Raw genomic sequence first — 24,821 nt, forward strand, 5'->3', positions numbered from 1 at the left:
TCAAGATTAAAGTCGTTAAATTTTGAGAAAAAAGTCAAAATAAAATTGATAATAAACTCATTAAATTACCAGAAAAGAGTCATAAAATTTAGAGGGAAAAAAAAAAAAGTAAAAATAAAAAGTTGAGAATAAACTTGTTAAATTGCGAGAAAAAAAGTCTTTGCCTTAAACTTTTAATTTTTCTCAACTTTTTTTTTTTAGTGTAGGATAGTTTCCGTTTAGATCAACTTTGAATAAAGAAAAGAGAGGTTTAGAGCCAGATTTTTGTTTGTGTGTGTGAAATTTAGCTAGCAGGAAACACAAATTGTTATATTTTTTCTAGATTCTCTTTTGAACAGTTAAACAATCCAAAGAAAACATTTATAACAGAAAGAAAAGTCACAAAATGAGAACTGGATGAACAATAAAAAAATATGACCCAAATTTGAATGACATCCTCAGAAGACCATGAATCTCCAGCGATTACTAAATTGTCCCTAATAATTTTGATCAAATCATTAAATGTTTGTTGTCCGTCATTATGTCCCCATGCAATGCCAAATTCAAACCTATGCCCTAAACTCTTAAAAATGAAGGTGCTTCACGATGCCACAGAAGAATCCTTTTGTCTAAATGGTTCCATAAAGAACCTCTAACATCTGTTTCACAAAAGGTTCTTTGTGGCAAAAGAAGGTTCTTCAGATTATAAAAAGGTAATAAAGAGATGGTTCTAGACCCTTTGACTGAATGGTTCTTCTATAGCGTCACCGTAAAGAACCTTTTAAGCACCTTTATTTTTAAGAGTGTAGGTTCTGAAGCAAGAAACAGTGATATAATTTTCGTAAAAATGGTTCAGAATTTAAACAAAAATCATCCTTTTTTGGTATCGACGCCAACATGTCAGTTAAAAGTCATTCAGTTCACAGGACATGTATCCATCCATTTAATACTGTTCTGGACACTTTTGTTCTGCTGTCTACAAATATCTAAAACAGTAAACACAACATCTTCATTGTTAAAATTATAGCTTTATTTTTTCCAGATACAAATTTCACTCATTTCAACATTTTGGCTCCCAATTTCTCCTGAATGGAGAGAGTAAGTCTGTTGAAAAACAAAAAAAATCCAAACAAAAAGAACAAGTCCTCTTCACAATATGTACAGGCACATATACACAATTGTTAGCAAACTATACACAATACAAATACAAAAGAGTAAAGTCTTTAGACTGGGTTTAAGTTCTCTTTTAACCCCAACTTCATTAGAAAATTACCATATATTATTTTTTTTTTTACCCTTGTATAAAAGTTGTGTAAAACTCAGTGCCGGGCAAGGGCTCCATATACACCAACAATTCTCTAAACAATGGTCTGAATTGTTTATCTGCAAAGATACAAAGCCATATTCCACACAACTGCCAAAACAGGAAATCGCAAGACTGTACAAAAAGAAGGTTTTGCAGGATTCTCTTAGAGAAAACTGGACATAACAGGCGATTCTCCAAAAAAACCTCACCGTCAACGAAGCGCTACAATTACTTACAAACTCTCATGCATACACACACGCTTTCTTCTGTGTTCTTATGAGAGTCATGCACTCATAACGCAGTCCATCGAGTGAACCTCTCATAAAGCACCCCAATCAGAAAATCCAATCAAATCTCAAGCATGCATCAGCCTATAATAATCAAAAAATACACCAAGAGGCCAAACACATTCAACAACAGGCTAATAAACATACACAGGATGAGCAAACTAATACGTTTCCCATTTTTAAAACACAACTCTGTGCATACATTAGTATGATGAAGCGTAATAGCTCAAAATTACATAAATAAATGCAGGAACAGGGAAGCCTTCAAAAATACATTTGAGATGTCCAGATAGCATCGAATTCATTATTTTAAGTTCTATACACAAAAGGGATTGTGTTAAAGCATATGACGTCAGCTTCATGATCAAACTACAAAAAAATTAGACATTGTGGGTGAGCCAAAATGTAAACACAAAGTGCTTCAGGCGAAAAACAAATCATGACCGTTTTAAGAAGCTAAATACAATTTAATTTACACAATCTTCACCTGTGACAACAAGGTGAATACAGATCGCTCCAGGAAATGAGCTGGTGGGGCAAACTAGAAATGATTGAGCTACACATGGGTTTATTCCGAATCCACTGAGATCGCCGGCTGTAATCCTGAGACGCGCTGCAGTCCAGAGACTAAAAGCCCCGTATGATCTTCACAACAGGCAACAGTTGTGCCGCAGTTCATCTTTTCCTCCATTTGGCAAGAAATGTCAAGCATGTTTACTTAAATCGGTAGACATTATAAAAAGTAACAAAGAAGGCACATTGGCGGTCATGTATAAATAAGCATTATTTACAATATAAGTTAGTTTTTATTCAGTGTCTGATGCACACAACTTTCAATCCGACTGCTGCTTTTCTAATCACTGGGACCAAGCGAATAAAGATGCTATTCTCCATTTGCCAACTCGAAATCCAATGACCCAAACTGTCCCAGTTTTGTGTCAATACCTCCCAAGAGACTGGCCAACCCAGCTGCATTGCGATTTCATTTGAGACTCAAAATGCTTGAGATTGAATCTTGAATTGTTCTTGCTTTTGCCATTAAATACAAAGCAGGCATTAGGAAATCAATGCCATTCACTGTAAGTGTGGGTGAATCTCACAAAACCTGCAAAGATCTGGGATTTATTTCATGCCTAAATCGAAAATTTAATTTGAATTGAAAGATGTTGTGCATTGCAACATCTTTATAAGATTTAAGAAGCAATTCAAAAGCCTATTACTGGAAAAAAAAACAATGATATATTAGTCGAAGCTTAAGAATAAGGTATATTGTGCAAAATATAATTTCTTAATTCTTTATCTGTTGATTTGGGAGTGAAATGTGACCCAGACCCATATTTTATAGAGATCTATCAGAAATCTGCTTGATGAAGTAATTAATCAGCTTATGGCACTACAAACCAAATTCAGATGATCACATTTAACAACTTTGAGAAATTCCAGATATTTGAGATACCAACAACAGCGGAAAACCTGAAAACTGTGACATTTTGTCTTTTTTTGCATGCACACCTAAAGCTACACAATAACGTGCACACAAATATTGTGCTCTTATAACTTATGGCACTTGTGTGCATAGACTTACTCTACAGTCCCTGTAAAAGCTTAATACTTGTTTTGATCTGCAATACTAATGTAGAAATGTTAGTATAAAAGGTTAACACCACACGTCCCAAGGACAGTCTATGAGTTTGGGCTTTGATTGTGGAGGAGTAGAACATTTCTAAACCTGGAACGAAATACTCCATGTACAGTAGAAGTAAAAAGTAAATGTGGGATTTGTCCGCAGTGCTGACATGACTGTACAGTTTCGTTGGTTCGTGGAAACAGAAATGGTATAAAATGTCTCAGCACGTCACAATATGTGAGAGCTGCTTCAGTAGTCTCATTAAAATAGTCTTGTGTCAGAATTTGAATTAGGTAAACTTCATATATACAACAGAGCCTTTCAGACAAACACATCACAATTAACCATGCACACACACACACTTCCCGTCAGTCAATACTCCTGTGAATCGTTCAACGCCTCAGTCTGAAAAGCAATCCTTCTCCAATAAAATTCCCATTAAGGTTTTATCGGAAAGAAAGTGATCATTACTTCATTTCTTGTTCCCTTTGTTAAGAATATGCAGGTTGTTTATGTGAACGGTTGTGGAAGCACACGAGTGTTTGGCGTAGTGGGTGCATTTCATCAGCCGATCACATGAGAAGACGTGATTATTGATGAGTTTAGACGACAAGGTGAAAGGTCAAAGCCTAAAGGTCAGTGACTTTATTCTCCACCAGGGCGGCGACCTGCTGAAGCCGATACGCCAGCTGCATCTTCTGACCCGCAGCGTCTTCTTCCAGAGACATGATAATCTGCATACAACACAATATAAAGGAGTATTTTAATTTGCTCTAGCACAAACATCATAAGAAGCTTATATCAATCCCATACTGACCTGATCGTAGTATTTGTTGATATACTTGTACAGCTCATGCAACGCCACCAAACTGTTCATCTCGGATGCAAAGCTCTAAAAACAGACAGTCATCATAATCTTAAAATAGAAGGTTTAAGTGTCCATGACAAAGAAAAGGAAAAACTTTTAAAAAGGAAGGAAAACCTTAATAAAAATGCAAAGCCTGCACATTTTCCTTATACTTAAAATTCATGCAAGTACAAAAAGTAAATATATTTTTAAAAAGGTAAGAAGTTTTTTAAATATCAAAGTATTCATTCCAAAAATTATTCATTTTAATTGTCACATAACACTGACATGGTGTTTTTACACTAATATCATGAATTATTAAATACATTTTGGAAATTGAATTGGAAACCACAAGACAATTACTTTAACAAATATCATTAATTAATTAAAAATAGAAATGTTAAATATTTTAAATTATCAATTAAAACAAATAATTAAAAAACACGCCACATGACTTAAATATCAAGTACTATTCTTTCAAAAATATTTTTTATTTTACAATTAATAATTAAAAAAAATGTATTTACAAAAATCATGTACTACTAATTAAATTATTAATTACACACCACATTTTATAACCTGATCAATAAATAAATAAATAATTCTATTTCAGAAATTAAAAACACTCATCACAAAAGAGGACTAATCAAGTCGCTGCATGTGTGAATTGCAAATTATGTGAATTGCAAATGTATGTTTGAATAAATTAAGAATGAATGAGTGTCAAGTCGCTGACCCTTAAACTTGACATTCAATCCCAGAATCTCAATGTAGTTAATACTTTTGGACCCTGCTGTGTGTTCAAACGTAAAATCACAGTTAGAATTTCATTTCGAATAGAATAAATTCAGTCTTACTCCTGACAGCTCTGTGAGGGTTGAATTCATTTCCTGGTAACAGCCGGACACAGCGTTATGAATATCACTGTAGTACCTGCAGGAGAGAAAGAAGCCTTATAGCACTGAATACCATGAACCTCCACTATCCATTTCAGTGCTAATAGGTCTGTTTGCAAAAGGCTGCACTGCTATATAAGGTTCAGATTTTCTCACCTCTCCACCAGCTGCTTGTACCGTGGGATTTCTCGGGCATACAACAGCTTATTCACTGGAGAATCCTGAAGGACAAGACACACGACAATGAGCTCTTCCACTGCTACAGCATCTTTAAGCTTTTTCTTATTTGCTTTTCTCCCTTTCCTACCCTTGTTCATCTTCTCGCTCTACATACACACTCTCACCATAATGAGGTCACAGCTAGAGAGGTCAAGAGGTTAATTGCGGTACTGACCCGGCCCACTTTGTGCTCGGATGTAGTGCAGGAATCAATGAAGGTTTGTGCGATAACGGAGAGGACGGCATCCACGCTATCCGTCACCTGCACGTCAAAGACAAACTGAGGATTCTTCAAGATGTTGACCCAGAAACGCAAAGGTAAGCTGCGAAAGACAAATGTGCACTTAAATGAACATTCAGTTTAATGAACAGAGAAACTCACACTTTCTGCCCAATGAATTTCCATGACCTTTCCAATCATTTGCAATTACCAAGTAAGGATTTCTAAAAATCCATTCAAATTCAGAATGATTAACTAATGAAACATCAAGACCAATTTCTGAACCAGTTTGACCAATTGATTGGGGGAAAAAAATTTACACAAAAGCAATGACTAGACCAAGAAATATTACAAAATTGAAATGTATAAAAGTGTATATTCACTATAGACATTTGAACATTTCACAAATTTCCTTACTTCATTATCTTATTATTATCTATGGCTTTCAACATTTAATCCATTGAAATTCAGACTGATTGAGTAATGAATTGTTCAAACCAATTAGTGAACAAGTTCAACCAATTGATTAGGGAAAAACAACTCAAAAGAATGATTTGCTAGCTTAGTAAGTTTTACACAAGAGCAATAACTAGGATAATTAAATATTTTCATGACCGTTCATGATATTTGCAAATATTTGTAATTACTGGATAAGGATCTTTAAAAATCATTCAAATGCAGACAAATTTGGTAATGAATGATTCAGAACGCTTTGACTGATTCACTGAAAAGAAATTATTCAAAAGTAATAATTCACTCACATGTTTTGCGAGAATGGTTTATTCTACAAAAGCAATATTTAGCAAATTAAATATTTTAGAGAGCTGCAACAAAAAATGTATGCATTTGTACTGTATGAAATGTATGAAAATTGTATTTCCACTGTTAATGAATTTCCATCATTTTATCAGGCATTTGAGATTTTTAAGATAAAAAAACAAAAAACACAAAAAAAAACAAAAAAACAAATACAACAAAAAAGCAATTCACTTAAAATTTTCTAATAGCCTTGTAAAACTTTATTAAAATGCTTCATTAAATAGTTTTACAGAACTAAGATATGTGTGAAATAGCACTGACCTGTTTGTTTTCCATATGTGAACGGTCTCTGGGTCTTCAATCCCGTGTTTTTCTGCCATGTCGTCCAGGAAGTCAAAGAAGAATCTGACAGCGATGGGTGGAGGCCGTTTCGTACTCAGTATGGCTACAAAGACATCATCTACAAACTTCTGCAGAGTGCCCTGAAGATACACATTTGTAAACACAAAGCAGCTTTCAATCACACTGACAGTCAGCAGCAGAAGACGGATCTCAAACAAACATGAGAAACAGCAGGATTTGTTTGATGTGGTGCGTGCTGTATTAAGGATGACATCTCACGTACCTTCATAGAAAGCAGTCGTGTAAGGTAGATCTCAGGAATGGCTTTTGCCCGCTCCCTCTCTCTCATGCTGCTCTTCCTATGTTTGGGGATCTCGGGGTCCTCGCTCGGCTTCACCAGATGCCACAGACGAAGACCTTCCTCCTCCTCTCCCTCCAGCATGGGAGTTTCTACAGCAGGACCAGATATCAAGAAGAAACTGGTCATTTTTTGCTTTCTGATGGTGAGTAATGAAGTGAATAGAGTGTAAAAGTGATGGGCCTTTACTTTTGATTGAGCAAAAAGTATTAAACTTACTCTCTCCAGTCTGATAGAACTGATTTACTCCAAGAGAACTCTGGGAACGAGGAATGAGAGCCACAGTGGCCCCATCAGGCACCTGATCAGAGATAAGAGAGAGAATTAGAGCTAAATCAATCAACCAAACAATCAACTAACAAAATCAATCACCTGACTCACAAAATGAACCAAAAAATAGTTTCATAAAATCAACCAAACAATCAACTCAGAAAAGTAAAAAAACAAACAAATAACAAATTCATGAAATCAATCATCCAATCAAATCAACTAAAATGAAGAAAAAAAAAAAATCAATCAACTCACAAAATCAGCTAACCATCTAACCAGGCAATCAATCAACCAACTAACCAGTCAATCTACTAAATCAAACCCACAAATCAACTAACCAACCCATCAGTCAACCAAATCAATCTGAATGAACTTGCATGCAAAACTCAAGACACAGTAAATATCCAGCTGTACCTTGTAGTGCTGTAAAGTGTTGATCCGTTTCCAGCGACCCTGAACGATGGCTGTGACATCGTCATCAGAAAGAGTCAGGTGACCCGCCTGGCCCGATCGCCACTCTGGAGGAAAACAATATATAAAACAAAGCTTTAACAAAAAACAGTTTTCTTTAAAATGAATGTAGTTATGACTAGTCTAGATACATCTAGCAAAACCGTACCAAGGTCCAGTGAGTCTGCAGCTGGTCTTTGAGAGTATGGTGCTCCTTTATAAATCTGGTCCAGGATTTTGTCTTTAACCTGAGTGATGGTGTCAGAGTCCAGAACTTTAACAGGACAGGGCTGGACCTCCACACCGCTCTTCACCAGCACAGTCAGAGTCTGAGAGAGAAACAAAAACTCTGTCTTGTTAGATTTATTCATTTAGGAGTTGTGTTTTGATAGCATTGAGATGGAAGTATCACGGAGACGCACCACTGAGCAGTAGTCAATGTCCTCTCTGAGCAGGTGGCTGTCGTTGAGAGTGCGTTTGGCTTTGCCCGTCACTGTATCCACTGGTCCTTTATCTACCTGGTATTTAATAGCCCTGTACAACTTGTAGAGAGGCTCACCAGCAACCTCCTGGTGAAAATACACCAAAGATCAATAAATATTTTATAGTTTTTAGATTATTATTTAATGAAACTATTTTAAAGAAAATAACAATAATAATTATATTTATTAAAATATATCTTGTAAATAATAAAATACATGATTGTTTTTCAAGAAGTAATATATATTTTAATTAAATTCTTATTCTTATTATTTAATTAAAACAATTTAATTAAAATGTTTATTGTGAAAAATATAATAATAATAATAATAATAACTTAAAATTACAAATAAAAACACTGATTTATTCTCATTATTCACTACTGGTCAAAGCAAATGCATAGAATTGAAGCCATCACATGCTCTGATACCTTGAGAAAAGAGTAGAGACAGATGGACATCCAGTTGGTCAGCATCTTCTCCACAACAGTCTCTGTCCTACAGATGACGACATGTGTGGAATATGACTTCAGATTAGATTTACTATAATCAGATCAGGACAGATCAGACAGCTTGTTGTTTTTTACATAAACACACGATGCACTCATTTGAAATTTATTTATTTCAGATGAGCTTGAACCTTGTTACATTATTTCTGTCTGGAGTCCTCGAGACCCCAGGTAAAACATCAATAGAAGCAATTCATTTTCATAAGCTAGGAATTTCTTATTAGTCTGCTTATTATTACTTATTGAATATAACCAAACAAACAAAGTTACAATACAGCATAATTAAATCATATTTCTGAACTACCACCTGCTTTGTGGTAAACTAGGAAGATAAGGTTTAAAATATATGTCTACCGGTTTTTTATGAGGACAAACATTACAATATGACTCTGGAGATAAATGTACATACATACATACTGTAAGTTGTTTGTGGTAAAATAACAATAATAAATGTATGCCAAATAAGTAAAAAGTTCATGTAAAATACCTGCGCAGCATGAGTTTGGGGTTTTTGGCCACGTATTGCTGCACTAGATCCCCCAGCAGGGTCTTCATGACATCCGTGAAGTATTCCAGCTTATCATGAAGGGCCATCGTGAGAAGAGACGCCACGTAACCTCTGTCCCTCTGCGAGAAACTCTGCTGCGCCTCCAGAGTATGAATGAACTAGAGAAACCCAGAGGAGAGTTTACCTGCATTAGTGCCATTAGATGTTGCCTAAAATGCACTACAAGAGCACACTAGTTTGACCAATTTCAATCAAACAGCTTGAGCTTTCAAAACACAGCAGGTGTAAAACATCTACAAAGCCTCAGACTGCGACAACAGATAAATATTTCAAATGCTGAAGTTCGACGCTGAAGTTTCTGCGCTGCTGCCTGACAGTTTGGCAGTTTAAATGCAGATAAAGCATCAAGGAAGAAGATAACGACTGAGATTTCCCCCAAAAATGATAATAAAAAACCCTCTCACCACTAAACAGGCATCCAGCTGCACTCAGTGCAAAATGAATATTACATTTGCTTTCTTTTTCATCTTTTGTTTACTCTTTGAGGTGAAATAGCAGCTCCAAAAACAGCCACTGACGTGCTGAATATGCCAGCGGCATAAACACAGTAATTACACTTTTCCTCTACAGGAAGCTAGTGCCGAGCTGACAGTGAAAACAAGGCTCTTCACTGACCCGTATAAGGAAGAGTCTGTTGTTGAGCAGGTTGTTGAGCTGACCCAGGCCCTGCTCCACCGTCTGTCTGCGAGAATCCGGCAAATCCAGATTCTGACTCAGTGGCGCACCCTTCTGGCCGGGGAAGAAAACACGCTCTGCGTATGTGCGGTAATCCAGAAAGGGGATGCCAGGACCACCAACGTCACTGCTCAAATCCATCATCTCTGTCATCAGATCTGGGGGGGCGGGAAGGAGTCAGTTTAATGGTGCATGTGACGGATATTGTTAATCAAAAAGTGTCTCTCAATTTGCATGAATAAAAAGTGCATGTCATTAGTGCAAGCTGTCATTTTCTTTTATTAGCAGTACAGCTTTTATTAGAAAGTACAGACTTTCAATAAAGTCTATAATATATATAATATCGATAGATACATATACACATATATACATATATATATACATATATATATATATATATATACACACACACACACACACACATATAGACAGACATTATAATTATATTATAGTTAAAACAAACTGTATGGATTAACAAAATGTTGCCATACCAGTGAACTCTTTCCTGCACTGGTCTCCAACATTTATCTCCAGAGTCTCCAGCTGCACCAGAACCTTTTTATAGTCTCTCAGAGCTTGTTTACTCTTCCGCCTTTAACAAACAGAGAGCGAGAGCAAACACAGGGTTAGAGCGCTACTCTCCACAAATGGATACCATTAGAATTCTCTGAGTGCTAGATGTGAGTTCACGGCTCATCGTCATGACGACAAGCCCAGAAGGGCGAGGAATCTGCCATTTGAATTCACTCTACCTGTACATGAGAATGATAACCAGCACGATGAGAACGACCACCGCGGCCCCCGCTGCCAGGCCGATCTGAGCTGCCAGAGGCACCGAGGAGTGTAAATCATTGTCATACTGCACTGGACCCAAGTCAAACGCCAGGCTTCCCATTAACACCTGAGTGAGACACACACATAGATGTTAGCATGTGATCGCAAAATGAAGACACTCACAAGTCTAAGCAGGTGTGATACAACACAGCACGCAGCAATAAATTACATCTTTTTAAAGAGACGGGTTCCAGGCCGCAGTCGGTAGTAAAAACCTCATTTTCACTGCAGAGAAAATTATTTTAACAATAACGTATAAACCATTCAAGACAGACCTACTATGAGCTCTGTGGCTGCTTAATGATGACATATACCTCTGAAGAGGACATAAGCCAATGCGATTTTAATTCATTTAAAAGTCATGATATTCACGTTATTTGCAATGCTTCATGGAAAGAGTTATGGATAAAATTATTTAATTATTTTATAATAATTATTTTCATGTTACGGCCAAATAAATGTTATACTACTTATACTATTTTGGCTAAACAATATAAAAAAATTAAACAATAAATTAAATAATATTTTAATGTTTTATTTATTAATAAATAAAATACAAAAACTATAAAGTACAAAAACTAAAATGATTTAAAAAGTGAATTTGATTTGAATTTAATTTGCTTTCAAAATAATTTTCATTATAATGTAGAGTATTAAATTATTTTATTGTGTGCTAAAAGTTATATTTAACAGGGTCATTATTAGTATTTTTCAAGATAAATGTTAAGTTAGTAACTTTAAAGGAATATGGCTATAATTCTGAATAAGTTTTTTGGAATCTCTGTGGAAAAACATTTTAAAAAACAAAGTTTGTGCTCTATTAAACATCAAGAACATTCTGATTGGCTGCGATTTTATCAATTCATGGAGTATTCACTTGGAAAAACTGTGTGATGCTCAAAACTTGTCATGTTACACTCAGCCAGACTGTATTTGACAACTGCATCAGAATAAAAAGAACTTTTGGTTATATTTAAAACTAAAAAAAAAAAAAAAACAAGCAATGTAACAACAAAAGCTGACACTGGATACAGACTGACCTTCAGTCTAGGTAAATCACTGTCGTCCAGGGCGAGAGGCTGTTCCTCAGGAGGTTCACAGTACAGGTGTGTGTTATCCAGAGTCTTGACGTCACACTCTTTGTCCCCTAGCCGGGCCACAACTTCCTCTCTGCTCATAGCCAGTGTCAGTCCCTTACCCTTCAGACACAAAACACACATCCTCAGTCACAGCAACCAAACTGCTGTTTTTGGTGAACAAGTGAACTTAAAGTGGAACCAAAACTATTAAAATATTTACTTAACTGAAATACAGCTGAAATAAAATAAAATATAACACATAATAATTTAATAAAATATAATACAATAAAATTTAGAAATGTTGCCTTGGCAGCTTAACTGAAATAAGTTTATTCCTTAAATAAGCACTGAAATGACTAACGGGAAATAAGTAAATATCAAAAAAAAATCATCAAAAATTTGTAATATTTAATAGTCGAACAAATGGAACAGTCATCTAATGAAGAGTTGAGAGCCAGAGATGTACAGTATATGTGTGTTTCAGTTAGTGCTGTCAAACGATTAATCGCGATCCAAAATAAAAGTTTTTGTTTACATAATATATGTGTATGTATTGTGTATATATAAATACACACACACATACAGCATAAATTTTGAAAATATTTACATGTATATGTTTATATTCATATAATTTATATCATATATAAATGTAACATTTTCCTTAAATATATACATGCATGTGTGTGTATTTATATATACACATAAATATACACAGTACACACACATATTATGTAAACAAAAACTTTTATTTTGGATGTGATTAATCGCGATTAATCGTTTAACAGCACTAGTTTCAGTTACATGCCATATAGTTTAATATAAAAAAATATATAGCGCAAATAAAAGCTTTAATTTTTAGTGTTTTTATGACGTTTCTGTACTTTTTTCTAAGGTTTTGTTCTTTTAATATAGGAACTGCTGTTGTTGAATAATCTGTGTTTATACAGGCTGTAGGTTCCTTTTTTTGCAATGGTTCATCATCCCAATTGAAGCGAATATAACAGGAATGGACGCTCACTCATATCACAAGAGTGAATACTACATTGTATCAACAGTGCAAGGGCATTATAGACAGCTTCATTTACTGGTTGACAATCAACAATACAGAATTACACAGAAATGCAAGCACCTCTACGGCCAGGACTCCTCCAGGTTTGAATCGGATGGGTGTTCCTCTCGACTCACTGTTGAGCTGGAATAAGTCTGGGTTTGGGTGGTACGTGAACGGCTTTTTCTTGATGGTGGGAAAGTCGATGTGCACATTGTCCATCTCGAACCACACTCGCACTATCCTGGATTTCGGCTCCACCGCAGGGCTCTTGCAAATCATCCTCTCCGAGGTCACGTTGGTGCACAAATCCTGAATCTGAAGACAGAAAGAAACATATGCACTACTGCACTGAGAACATTTCCTTTCATGTGCTTGGAGTGCGAACAAGTTCAGATTTAGTCAAGTAAATGATTAAACCGTCTCTAAATAAATATTTGAACCTGTGAGAATGAATCAAATGTATAAGTCCTGTTTGAATTAATTTTGAAAACCAATTTTGTGTTTGATATGTAAAATTGGTCGAAAAAATCTGTGAAATTAGTTTTCTGACTGTTTTACCATAACCAAGGGATTCCTGACAGAAACGTGGGTGTGTCGACGTCTTCTGACTTCTGATCTCTCTCTAGGCTCATAAGAGACTGACATCTTTGGCTGCTGAACGACATTCAGGTTTTGGCCAGTCACGTATATAAGACGCCCACCCCTAAATTTAAATGAAAATATTAGGGGGACATGATCTCATGATGTAGATGTAGAATAGATGAGATAACTATAACAATTTACATCTGTACGAGTTTCTTTCTTCAGTAGAACACAAAAGATGATGTTTTGAAGAATGTTGGTAACCAAACAGTTGATGGTGGCCATTGACTTGCATAGTATTTTTTCATATTATAGAAGTCAATGGTTACCAACATTCTTCAAAATATCTTCTTTTGTGCTCAAATAAAGAAACTCATACAGGGATGGAAGAGCATTAGGGTGAGTAAATGATGACAGAATTTTCATTTTTAAGTCAACTACAAGACTTGAGCGCACATACCCGTAGAAACTCTCTGTAGGTGTAGCATCAGTAATCACTGGGTCTTCCATATAGCTGAAAAGAACACCATTCAAAATCCTCTCTGCTTTTCCAAACACTACTTTGACTGGCACTCTTCCAGTTTGGTTGGAGTGACTGGTGCGACAAATCAGCCGTGTGTCACTCACTTCATTGCTTATAGAAAAAAAGAATAAGAAAACTTAAGACAAATGCGACTTGCAGCATCTTTTCAGTGAATTGCATTCACATTTTCTGTCAATAAACAGATGATATCAAGTGCTGCAGGGATGACATTTTTGTCGGCCAAACCCCATAAACGCGTTAACATTTTAGCACTTCTAGTTCCATTGTCGCAAAGTCAATGGATTTTGGAATAGGCTTTTAGTTAAATGCCTGAAAGAAGTCTGTGGTGAACACAAGTTCAGGATATTTTTATGTTTTATTCTACAACATAAAATACATCAATTATACCACACTTGTGATTTTTTAAAGTTTTAACTTTATTGAAAAAGGCAGTTGCAAACAAGTGGCTAAAATGTAATTGCAAAGTTTGTTGAGGACATGAAGAGTCATTGCACCGAACAGGTAAACTCATCTACTCACCAGTCCACTTTTACTGCCTTCTTGTGTTTATAATTGCGCTCTTGCAAAATACTCTAACTCCAATTTTCAGGATAAATGTTTGAAAAACAGTGTGGTTTGTCTATAGCCTTTTTACTTCTGCTGATTGTATTTAGGCTTCAAAATTCAAAAGTTGTGTTCATTTGTAAAGATAACCATGATTTACAAAACACGTAAGAAACAAACTTTTCTCACAGAGCTTATTTTCTACAATAATTCAAAACCCAATGGAAAAATCCAATTGGGTTTTTGTCAAGGGAGCCAAGGTGATGCTAACTTCTGGATTGGCCTATAAAATTACGTCAACACTGCAGTTCTCGCTTGGCGCTTACATGCGACAGGGCTTTGAGCCCAAGAAGGCCTCCAGGCCAGTGATTTGGTCGCTCCTTTGTTCTGTTCGTTGTCCCGTCAGGAGCTGCGACCCATGGACCGTTAGCATCGTGCCCCCAGCTAAAGGCCCTTTTTCTGGTACAATCCTGCTCAGCTGTGGATTCTGATATGAGAACGTCTGCTGGGACTCTCCTTTCTCTGAACCTCTGACGGTGATGATGACCGGTCCGGCTGTGACATTTGCGCTGGCCTGGAGCTCACACACAATACTGAAAACAAAACCAGAATTATGCACACATGAAATCTGATGCTAGCTTATCTTATTTGGTGCACTAAAACAGTCAATTTAACAGAGCAGTTGTACCTGGTGGAAATGCGATAGGCCTCGGGCAGAGGTGTGCAGGTCACCCCTGCCACAGTTACTCCTGCCTGGATGTCCTGGAAGCTCTGTCCCAGATTTGATCCCTGGATAGTCAGCAGGATGCCGCCCTCCAGTGGCCCAGTCAGCGGCTCGACCTGCCCACAGATAAAAGTTTGAGAAAATTACTCATTTAACATTTAATTGACTGTTTTCTAATACAATCTGGCACATTGAACTTACCACAAATTGTAACATGTACAAAACACACAGAGTGTCTTTTATAAATATGTGTTTGAAGACCAAAATTAGCACCCGCCAAGCGTTGTATGTGACTAATAGTTAGTTTGCAAAGTAAGTGAAATGACCATTTTTCAGTAAGAATAATAGGTTTAAATGGCAACGCAATAACAATAGTTTAAGCCTCAAAGCTTTTAAGTCTTTCAAAAGCTATGTGAGCGAATCAAATCAAAGAGACACTATGCCTAAATTTGTTTTGCAACTCCACACCAGGGATATTAGACCCAGTCTCTCCAGAAAATATCTATTTGGTCTGATACCCAAAACCAGTTAATCTCGCATTTTGTCTGATACCCAAAACTGTATTAACTGTCTTATATCAAGTCGACAGAGCAAGGCAGGGAAGAGCAGAAAGCGGGAAACAATATGATGATAAAAATAAACAGGGGTTAATGAATGAATTCTATTATGTTTTTTTAATGCTCAGTTGGACTTCACAACTGCTCAAATTGCTTCACATTATTCCATAAAACCCCAAAAAAACAAAAACATTCCATTATTTCTAAAAAGAAAACAAATCTTAAGATTAAATGAGCAGTGCAACAGAAAGGAAAATAATGAATATAAAATATGAAAAGTTATATAAAATGTTGTTATATACACGTGCATATAAAAATACAATACATAAAATAATAAATGTTGTTATATATGTATGTGTATAAAAAAATACAATTAATAAAATGACAAATGATTTAATGATCAATTATTTGAATAATTAAATGATTAAATATAAATCATTCAAGAAATGGTTGATTATGAATGATAATTAAAGAAAGAAAGCAAATTGAGAAAATAAAACAATACAAACGTATGGTTGTGCATTTGAAGCTACACACACAGACTGCTACTAAAAACACTCAAACTAGATCCTTTAGATCCTTCAACACAAACTGTACACTTACGAAAAGATCAGTGACTATTCTGACAGCTTTTGCCTTCACACTGACATTTATACATTCGGGAGAAGCTTTTATCCAAAAGTAATATGCTTTACCAATTCATGCATTTCCTGGGAATCAAACCCATGACTTTGATGTTTTGTGACAGCTGATACACTGATAGGTTTATGATTATGCAAATGAAATTTAAAACAGCTAAACAAAATTAGCTGTACAGTTTGCTACAAATACTCAAGATAAAAACTAAAGCTAAATGAATTCTATTGACTTGCCAACAAAATACACCTTTAAGGAAAAAACACAAAATAAGTTTCATGATTGGTGATAAATTCTCTCAATTCACCCACACAATGTAATTTTGGACCGTGCATGTGTGTACCTCAGTAATTAGAGGAGGAGGACAGGTGTCCATGGTTCCACTGGTGCAGGATTGGTTGTACACACAGCCGGGGGTTTCTTCGGCACACCACACACATCCATAATTGGCTGCGACCGCACGACACTGGCTGCAGTCGGACTGTCCCACTGAGCAGTTGTACAGCTGCACTGTTACACAGACACACACAGATCACAGTGAGCTCACAACCAACAGACACAAAACTGTTACTAGCTGCTTCAATGATTCACTTGTTGTGGGTGATTCACTGGATGTTAGACATGGAAGTTTATCTGTCTGTCTGTCTTTTTTTTTTTTTTTTAATTACTAGTATATACATATACATACACACTTTACAGAAAAGAAAACGAATTATATACATATAGCATAAAAAAGTTTAAAACAGTAATTTTAGTATTATTTATTTATATACACACACCATATATAATTAATAATACTTAAACAATTATATTTTAAATAATTAAATATTTGCTTTATGTTGGGGTCCTGATCATCCTCTGGGGTTTATTCTGTGATAACAAGATGGATGTACATTATCCCTTATATGCATTTTTCAAAAATATATATTTATTCACCATTTATTTTTTCAAAATGATATATTTTACATGCATTTAAGTCTAGCAAATTAGTAAGTACATTGATAACAATAAGAGTAAATTTGATGATTTTTGAAGATGCTCACTGGGCTGCCACTGAATGAAACATGCAGAAATGGTCATGGTACTCACAGCGGAGATGTGGTGCTGAGTCTATACGCTGCGTCCCCCATTGCAGATATACAGGAGCGGAATATTCAAACTGCTTTCCTGAGTAACGAAACTAAACACACACACAAAATCAATGTATAATCAGCCAGGTGCATGCAGACAAATTATGTGTGGCACCATCAACAAATCCATGTTTGAATTGCTATGTTTTTCTGGCTGGTGTCATAAATTACAACTATTATCAGTGCAGACGTCACATGCACAAGTCTATATTAACTGCAGCGGCTGTGGTGTAATTTGATGCTGAAATGAATAAATGGACGCTATTAATATCACCTGATGAGCGGCACACTTGAACACATGTGTCCCCGTCTCTTTTCTGAGGTCCAACGTGGCCGGCAAGCGCAGCTCCTGGCCTTCGATGACCAGCATGCAAGCATAATCTTTCTCATCCTGTTTAAAATATCACACGGCATGTCACACAATCAAACGCTAATCACAAGCCGTCTCCAACCCCCTTCCCCATTCCACATGCATTATCATAAATGAGTTCACCCAGACCCTCCTGAACCCCAGGGAGTAATGGCCTTTTAAAATGCACAGCCATGAAACGTCAAGGCCAACATATTGACTCAGGCACAATGGATGGGGTGGAATGATAAGCGGCAGATGAGCATCACCTCAAATATGTCCAGGTTTTTGCCCTGCAGAGAGAGCTCAGTGTCAAAGCCAACAGGAACCAGAGGGGAGCTCTGCAGGGCCCAGACGCAGGGGCAAGAGTCGGGCCCGCCGGGCGATGACTGCTCCTGTTCACACGCACACACAAAATGAGAAGCTCAGTGAGGGCAAGGGTTGGTCAGATAAAAAGAGAATTTTCAGTTTAATGCAAATGATCTGTGGAAGGTGCGGTGTGATTGAACGGACCAAATTTAGACATGAACATGATTTCTGCTACAGTGTTTTAAACAAACACTATAATTTTTCCCAAAATAGCCATGTAAATTAATCATGATGCCAAAAATTCCCAAAGAAAAATTTGTTTTTGGAAGAGTAAAAATTGGAAGAGGAACATGGTATATAATGTAAGTATTGTTATGTATATTGTAAAATATATATTGTTTAAATATATGATGTAAAAAGTTATTTTTACTATAGTAAATATGGTGCATAATACAAGTTTTACTGTAGTAAAATAACTATAGTCCCCTACAAAAGAAGTACTATGCTAAACCGTTGAAAATACTATGGTGCATTCAAATAAACCATGGTTCTGAATACCATGGTAGCGTAACCCACTATTGAAAATGTTTGGGATTTATTCCCGTTTTAGAAGAAAGAATTACTGATGACCTCCAAGTATAATAATAATCATTTATTTTGATCTTGAGAAAGAAATACAGATCACTATACATATGACAGGTCGTGACCTCGTTGACTGTCTGTAAGACTGTCTGTAATGGTTGCGTTTAGCGGTCAGGAGAGGGTAAAGCCCTGGGGGAGATAAGAGGGCGAACACTTACCCTGCTGTTATAGATGATGTGCTGACGAGGGCAGCTCTTAGCATGAGTGCAGAGCTCATCCTTCACACACCAATGACACGGCCATATACTGCTAACACACGCCATGCACCTGCAGCAGATCACATATGATATGATGAATGTGAAAACGTGTGTTATTAGAGGACTGTCAATACGTGGGGCCATATATAATTCTAGTCCATTTATAATGTTTGTCACGATTGCACCAAACATGGTCATATTGCAGCTTTTCACTCATTTGCCACCCTCTCGCTGAGACTCACTTAGAGTTAAAACAGGTCATGAAAGTATTTCACCCCAAAAGAAAAAAGAAAATTATATTTTGCGTAAAAAATAAGGACAACAAATGACTGTTTTTTTATTTTAATTAGCATGAAATTAAATGCAGCACAAATACTATCAGGATGTATAAGCACTCTTAAATTTAAATGTCATTATTTTTTAATGAGAATTAGATTTTTTTTTACATTCATTTGCTTAATTGCCAAGAAAGAGACGGCTTTATTTTCTTAAAGGCAAGACACTACAGGCAACAGCATTGTTTTTTGTTTTTAGGTACTGGATAATTTTTGGGCTACTTTGCTTCCATAGCATTCTTAAGACTCTCACAGTCTTATGTCAGACTAGTGGAAGAAGAAAGAACACATCCAAAATACACTTTTAAGTGTTTATTTTATTGCACTATTTGCGTCTGTAGATTGCAATTATAATACATATCTTTAAAGGTTGTTTTCTCAAAAAGAGTTTTTTTCCCCCCCTCCTGCACTGAGCCAGATATTTCCACTTCAGTAGCACTTACATACACCAAACTTAACACATTTTTATTCCTATCCATATTCTGAAGGTTTTCACAGAAGGGATTTTTATAGATCATTCACTTGATTTATATACCACTTTATTCCTAAAAATATGGTAAATTCTGTTCTGGCTGTTGACAGTAATTTCTGATTTATGGAGTTATAAAGAGAGATATCCAAAATCCACTCTGTAAAGATCTTTGACTGTAATATATCAACAAAATTAAACAAGGCTTAATCCAACGTTCAGATTTCTGTTCTGGAAATATATGCAAATTAGTGTTTACTTAATTAGATAATGCCTCATTTGCATATTTAAACAAAATCTCAAAACTTGTAATAGAAGAAAAAGTCTTAATGTACTGTGATTAATCAATTGAGGAAAGTATGGTGACAGTATTAGTTAAATTAACACTACTGACCTGTGGTGTCTTGCCTTGAGCAAAACACTTACTCAATTCTTTATTACAGGCTGTATGAGATTCACCTAAACAGGTTATGACTGGCTTTCCTTGCTCACTCTCATTCCACAGGACATTATTCAATTATCATCGATGTGTGAACATTTTAATAAGCAAAAGTTATTACGTCAAAGCGCTAAATATTTCTAAATGTTTTCGTAGGTTAGCTTCTGTAAAGGTGAACTGTTGTGTGGGTGCATGAACATAGTTCAACTACTTAAACTTGTGTGCATATGTGCTTACGGTGAGGTAGCGTTGAGCCGTCCGACTGCTTTACAGTCATAAAAAGTGATATTTGTATGCGTGATGGTCACGTCTCCAAACTTCAGTGCCATTTGAACAGATACGTGATCTACAAAAAAACAAATATCAGCAAATGACATAACCAACAATATTCAAAACTTCCTTTGTTTGACCTAGTTTTTCCACCTTGAAATGGGAGTACTCGTATTTAGTATTTAACATGGATTTAACCATCCCTGCACAGTAATCTTAAATGTACATCTACTGTATACACTAGAGAGATGCACAACTCATTGTCAGGATCTCTAAAAGCTTTAGTACATACTCCCGACGGATTGACATTTTCTAGTTGCACAGGAGATAAGCTAATACCCTACGTCAAAATAATCCCTGTAACCCAGATTCAACATCAGTAAAATCAACAGAAGTATCTTTAAATATCTGCAAATCCATGCCATCGCACATTCACAACATGCATGCAAACATATTCTAAGAAACTTGTTGTCGCTGCATGTGCTTGTGCAGTTAGATAAAACCATGATAGCCAGTTTCAGATTACCAAGAATAAAAAAAAAAAAAAAAAAATGTATTGTGAGTGTAACAGAAGCATGTTCTCTTGAAAAGAAATGGTTTGGGTTTCATTCCCCTCAGCTCAACAGTTGGTTGCTGGGATAAAACCGTCTTGGCAGTGCGATGGTGTCAGCGTGGCTCACCGTTGCCTGGCGGACTCGGGGGGAGCTGCTCTGGAGCCGGTGATTGACATGTGATTCTGTTCTCCATGACAACCGCAGGCTGAGCAGCCAAACTCCCAAAAGCGCAAGATAGAGACTCATCCTTTGACAAGACCGGCAACTGTAGAACTGTGAAAGAGACCTTGACAGCAGAGAAGAAAAAAAACAGATCAGACATTTAATGGCCATTTTAAGAATGTGCAAGGCCATGGTTGGTCTTGTGAATACTAATAAGAGATATTGTCAATACTTTTGTTTGGATGCTGGTGAGGTTTTTGTGCTTTGCTTGTTAAGACCAAGGTTTTCACTGTATGTAACCGTCTGTTAGTATTGCATAAGCTGAGATCTGCTGCTGACTGGTCAGTGCTCTAGCAAACCTACAATTTCTGATACCTTACAAGAATGTTACCGTGCAGTTGAAGACCTTGAGCACAGCGTATTGATGCATTTACAATTGAAGCAAGAATTTGAGATGGGGCATATCAAAATTCTCTTTAAAAAAAAAATCAAACATAAACAAGAGCCTTTTTGATGGCAGGGCAAACTTAAATATAATTAGCCATTTACTATTCTTAGTCAGATGCAAATGCACTCTATAAAGCATTTGATTCAAGAAACATTTTGGTGCAAGATGAGGCATCGATATTTTGGTCCATTCTCACAGAAGCAAAGCAATCTATATTTTCCCCATCAAAATGATAAGCTCTAATCTTAATGGCTGGCTTTATGCATTTTTCCAGGAGTCAGGATGCAACAAATATTTCTTAAGTAATAATTTGTCTATCCACACCAAAAGCAAAAATGCTCTGAAGAGGCACAATATGAGCTGAGCATATCTGATGTTTAAAATAGAGTAAAAATAGAGAGGACTTGGTTCAATGAGATTTCACTATGAAACACAGAAACTGACAAAATGTTGCTTTTTGCAGGATTTTTAAGAATAAAAACTCTGATAAAAATGGAAGAAATCGCTTTGATTGCTTTCTGCTTAGTCACATCATGCCCGGTTAGGCACTGTGTTACATGTCGGTCAGGGAGTCGCTTCCTGACTACATGTGGGCGGCTCTTGGCTAAAATAGGCTGCAGTGAAGACCTCAGACTATAATGTGGCAGCAGGGTGTGGGAGGTGATCTGGGACAAGGGTTTGTACCTGTGTCTGCTCTTCCCTGCTCTGGATGGAGGGTTTTAGACTCTCTATGGACACACACTGGCGGTCATGGCTGTAGCTCCAGATCCAGTGGTGAGGCTGAGCGTGCCGTGCACAGTCCATCTTCCTTGTGCATCTGATACACAAACAAACAATGAGATAAGGGTCTGCTGAAAGTTACAGAGGATATGAAAGCAATATGAAAAACTATAGAGGCCTCACAGAGATTTTGAGATATTTTATAAAAGCATCGTAGGTCAATGTCTAGGCAGGCAGTATTAAAAGAAAACAATGTTGTTCATGTTGTTCTGACCCTATTATTTTGTTAGAATGTCTGAGATTCTGTTTCTCATGTAACAAGAGTGGATTGCCATGTATGCAAAAAAAAAAAAAAAAAACATAAAACATAAAAAGCACTTAAAATATCAAAGTAAGCCCATATGACTCATTCACTATATTCCAATGTGAGGGCAGACCGAATTGATAGGATTCATGAGATATGAGAACTACAGCAGAGAGGACGATTATTTGTGAATTACTTGTGGTTACTGTTCATCTGTACCTCATAAAAAGTTTCCATATGCTATCAAAAGACTTGGAATATAGTGCACAAGTAGCACAGATGACTTTTAGGGTGCCGTTTTGTGCTTGTTTGATGCACTTTGGTGCTTATTGCAGTGCAAGTTACAATCCACTTTTGTTGTAGGGAAAACAGAAGCCTGGAGACTGAAAAGAAAGAAAGAAAATAATGTAGTATCAAAACTACATGAGGATGAACAGATGACAATTTAATTTTGGGGTAAACTAACTCTTTAAAAAGACAAATATACACCATTGTTCAAAGGTTTGTGGTCAGTAAGAGGTTTTTAATGTTTTTGAAAGAGGTCTCATTGTCATCAAGGCTGCGTTTATTAAATTAAAGATACAATAAAAACAGTAATACTGTGAAATTCAATTTAAAACAACCGTTTTCTGTAATGAATGTAATTTATTCCTGTGATGTCATTACTCTAGTGTCACATGATCCTTCAGAAATAAATTTTAATATGCTCATTTTTTCCTCAAGAAACATTTCTTATTATTATCAATGTTGAAAACAGCTGTGCCGCTTAATATTTTTGTGGAAACCGTGATGCATTTTTTTTTTTTTTCAGGATTCTTTGAAGTATAGAATGTTCAAAATAACTTTTGTAAAATTATAAATATTTTTACTGTCACTTTAAAACAATTTAATGCAACCTTGCTGAATAAAACGATTAATTTCTTACCGACCCCAAACCTTTGAATGGTAGTGTAGGATTAAATTATAGACTCCCTAACAAAAAGTGTCAATAAATAACCCAAAATAGTTGAACTGGTAATACAACTGCTGTTCTGTGGAAGCAGAAGTCGTTGAAGAAATTATGAATATCTAAAATGATCTATGTAAATGATCTCCATATGATTAAATGCGATGTTTATGTAAAGCGAGGGGTGCGGCCTGATGGGAAGGGAGTGTTGAAAGAGCATGCAGTGATGCGTAACAGCAGTCAGGTGAGCTCAAGTACCTGCCCTCCAGCAAACACCAGCCGCAGTAGGGATCTCTATTAGACAGACAGGAGTGGCAGTCTAAATGCTTCTCACACTGAGCGACATGGAGCTTTGTAACCTGAAACACACACACACACACACACACACACAAATCAGAGGCCGTTCTCGCATTGCAAAGTGATAAAACGCAAGAGGACGCAACTTTTGCATGAGCGAACAGTGTGAAAACAATCTCCGATTCTGATTGGCTGCCAAGACGAATCCACCGGCAATTACTCGACAATGCAAAAAAACAAAACCAGACTTTCATCTCGAGAAAAAATCTGTCATTCAAATGATGTTTGTCAAGTAAACGAGTAATCTCTCCTTTGAGAGCGCACATGTACCAGATGTCGTTTGTTTCAGTTACTAGCAGTTGAAAGGAAGTTGTTTGTCTCTCGTACCTTTCTTTCAGTTAATACGTAGACGTTCTGTTTGGTGGAGTCCAACAGCAGGTCAGCGTTAATGGGACTCTCAACATCCACCTCCACTGTGTCATATTTGGTACCGGTACCATTTGCATGCAAGAACACCTGCAATAAAAATAAAGGTACATGAAGCACAACTTTCCAAAACAAAGCACATGATTTAAGGTTTCACTTCAAAAACGCTGCAGGGCACATTATGCTCTTAAGTTGAATACTTACAATTAGCGGTTTATTCAAAAGCATGAACAAAAGCAAGCATCGCTAATCAACGCTTTCACATACACATGCATATACAAAAGACACACACGTTGGCCACAAAGCTCCAGTGAGTTGCAATCTCAGCAGGCCGGTGGGTTTTTCAGCATCTTATAGGCAGGGGAAGTGATACCGTGGGCTGTCTGTGATAAGTTCTGCCTGAGGAGAATTTTGGGCGGTAAACAAGCTGCTGTTTCAGAGTTTCGCCGTTAATATTTCATACAGCACCAGAGGGGATTGAAG

General features: G+C 36.5%; 1 protein-coding gene across 5 annotated transcripts in view; it reads right to left on the minus strand.

Annotated features, from left to right (window-relative positions):
- Positions 1-988: 988 nt before the first annotated feature.
- The window catches only part of plxnb3 (plexin B3), a 68,200-nt gene continuing 44,367 nt past the window's right edge, over positions 989-24,821 (minus strand). For all 5 annotated transcript variants that reach the window (XM_058784477.1, XM_058784476.1, XM_058784480.1 and 2 more), the window contains exons 4-35: positions 24,300-24,428; positions 23,874-23,974; positions 22,330-22,462; positions 21,162-21,321; positions 20,449-20,557; positions 18,930-19,038; positions 18,090-18,215; positions 17,746-17,862; positions 17,431-17,521; positions 16,685-16,851; positions 15,113-15,264; positions 14,751-15,017; positions 13,798-13,971; positions 13,314-13,458; positions 12,834-13,070; positions 11,666-11,824; positions 10,544-10,692; positions 10,283-10,383; positions 9,732-9,949; positions 9,036-9,214; positions 8,471-8,537; positions 7,983-8,129; positions 7,730-7,889; positions 7,525-7,628; positions 7,060-7,141; positions 6,766-6,932; positions 6,462-6,622; positions 5,337-5,484; positions 5,099-5,163; positions 4,904-4,979; positions 4,017-4,091; positions 989-3,933 (exon numbers count right to left, since the gene is read on the minus strand). In XM_058784477.1, coding sequence (XP_058640460.1) covers positions 3,829-3,933; positions 4,017-4,091; positions 4,904-4,979; positions 5,099-5,163; positions 5,337-5,484; positions 6,462-6,622; positions 6,766-6,932; positions 7,060-7,141; positions 7,525-7,628; positions 7,730-7,889; positions 7,983-8,129; positions 8,471-8,537; positions 9,036-9,214; positions 9,732-9,949; positions 10,283-10,383; positions 10,544-10,692; positions 11,666-11,824; positions 12,834-13,070; positions 13,314-13,458; positions 13,798-13,971; positions 14,751-15,017; positions 15,113-15,264; positions 16,685-16,851; positions 17,431-17,521; positions 17,746-17,862; positions 18,090-18,215; positions 18,930-19,038; positions 20,449-20,557; positions 21,162-21,321; positions 22,330-22,462; positions 23,874-23,974; positions 24,300-24,428 — 4,380 coding nt within the window. In that variant the 3' untranslated portion in view covers positions 989-3,828. The remainder of the gene's footprint in view (positions 3,934-4,016; positions 4,092-4,903; positions 4,980-5,098; positions 5,164-5,336; positions 5,485-6,461; positions 6,623-6,765; positions 6,933-7,059; positions 7,142-7,524; positions 7,629-7,729; positions 7,890-7,982; positions 8,130-8,470; positions 8,538-9,035; positions 9,215-9,731; positions 9,950-10,282; positions 10,384-10,543; positions 10,693-11,665; positions 11,825-12,833; positions 13,071-13,313; positions 13,459-13,797; positions 13,972-14,750; positions 15,018-15,112; positions 15,265-16,684; positions 16,852-17,430; positions 17,522-17,745; positions 17,863-18,089; positions 18,216-18,929; positions 19,039-20,448; positions 20,558-21,161; positions 21,322-22,329; positions 22,463-23,873; positions 23,975-24,299; positions 24,429-24,821) is intronic.

Source organism: Onychostoma macrolepis, chromosome 08 (genome assembly GCF_012432095.1).
Source record: "Onychostoma macrolepis isolate SWU-2019 chromosome 08, ASM1243209v1, whole genome shotgun sequence".
Classification (NCBI taxonomy): Eukaryota; Metazoa; Chordata; class Actinopteri; order Cypriniformes; family Cyprinidae; genus Onychostoma; species Onychostoma macrolepis.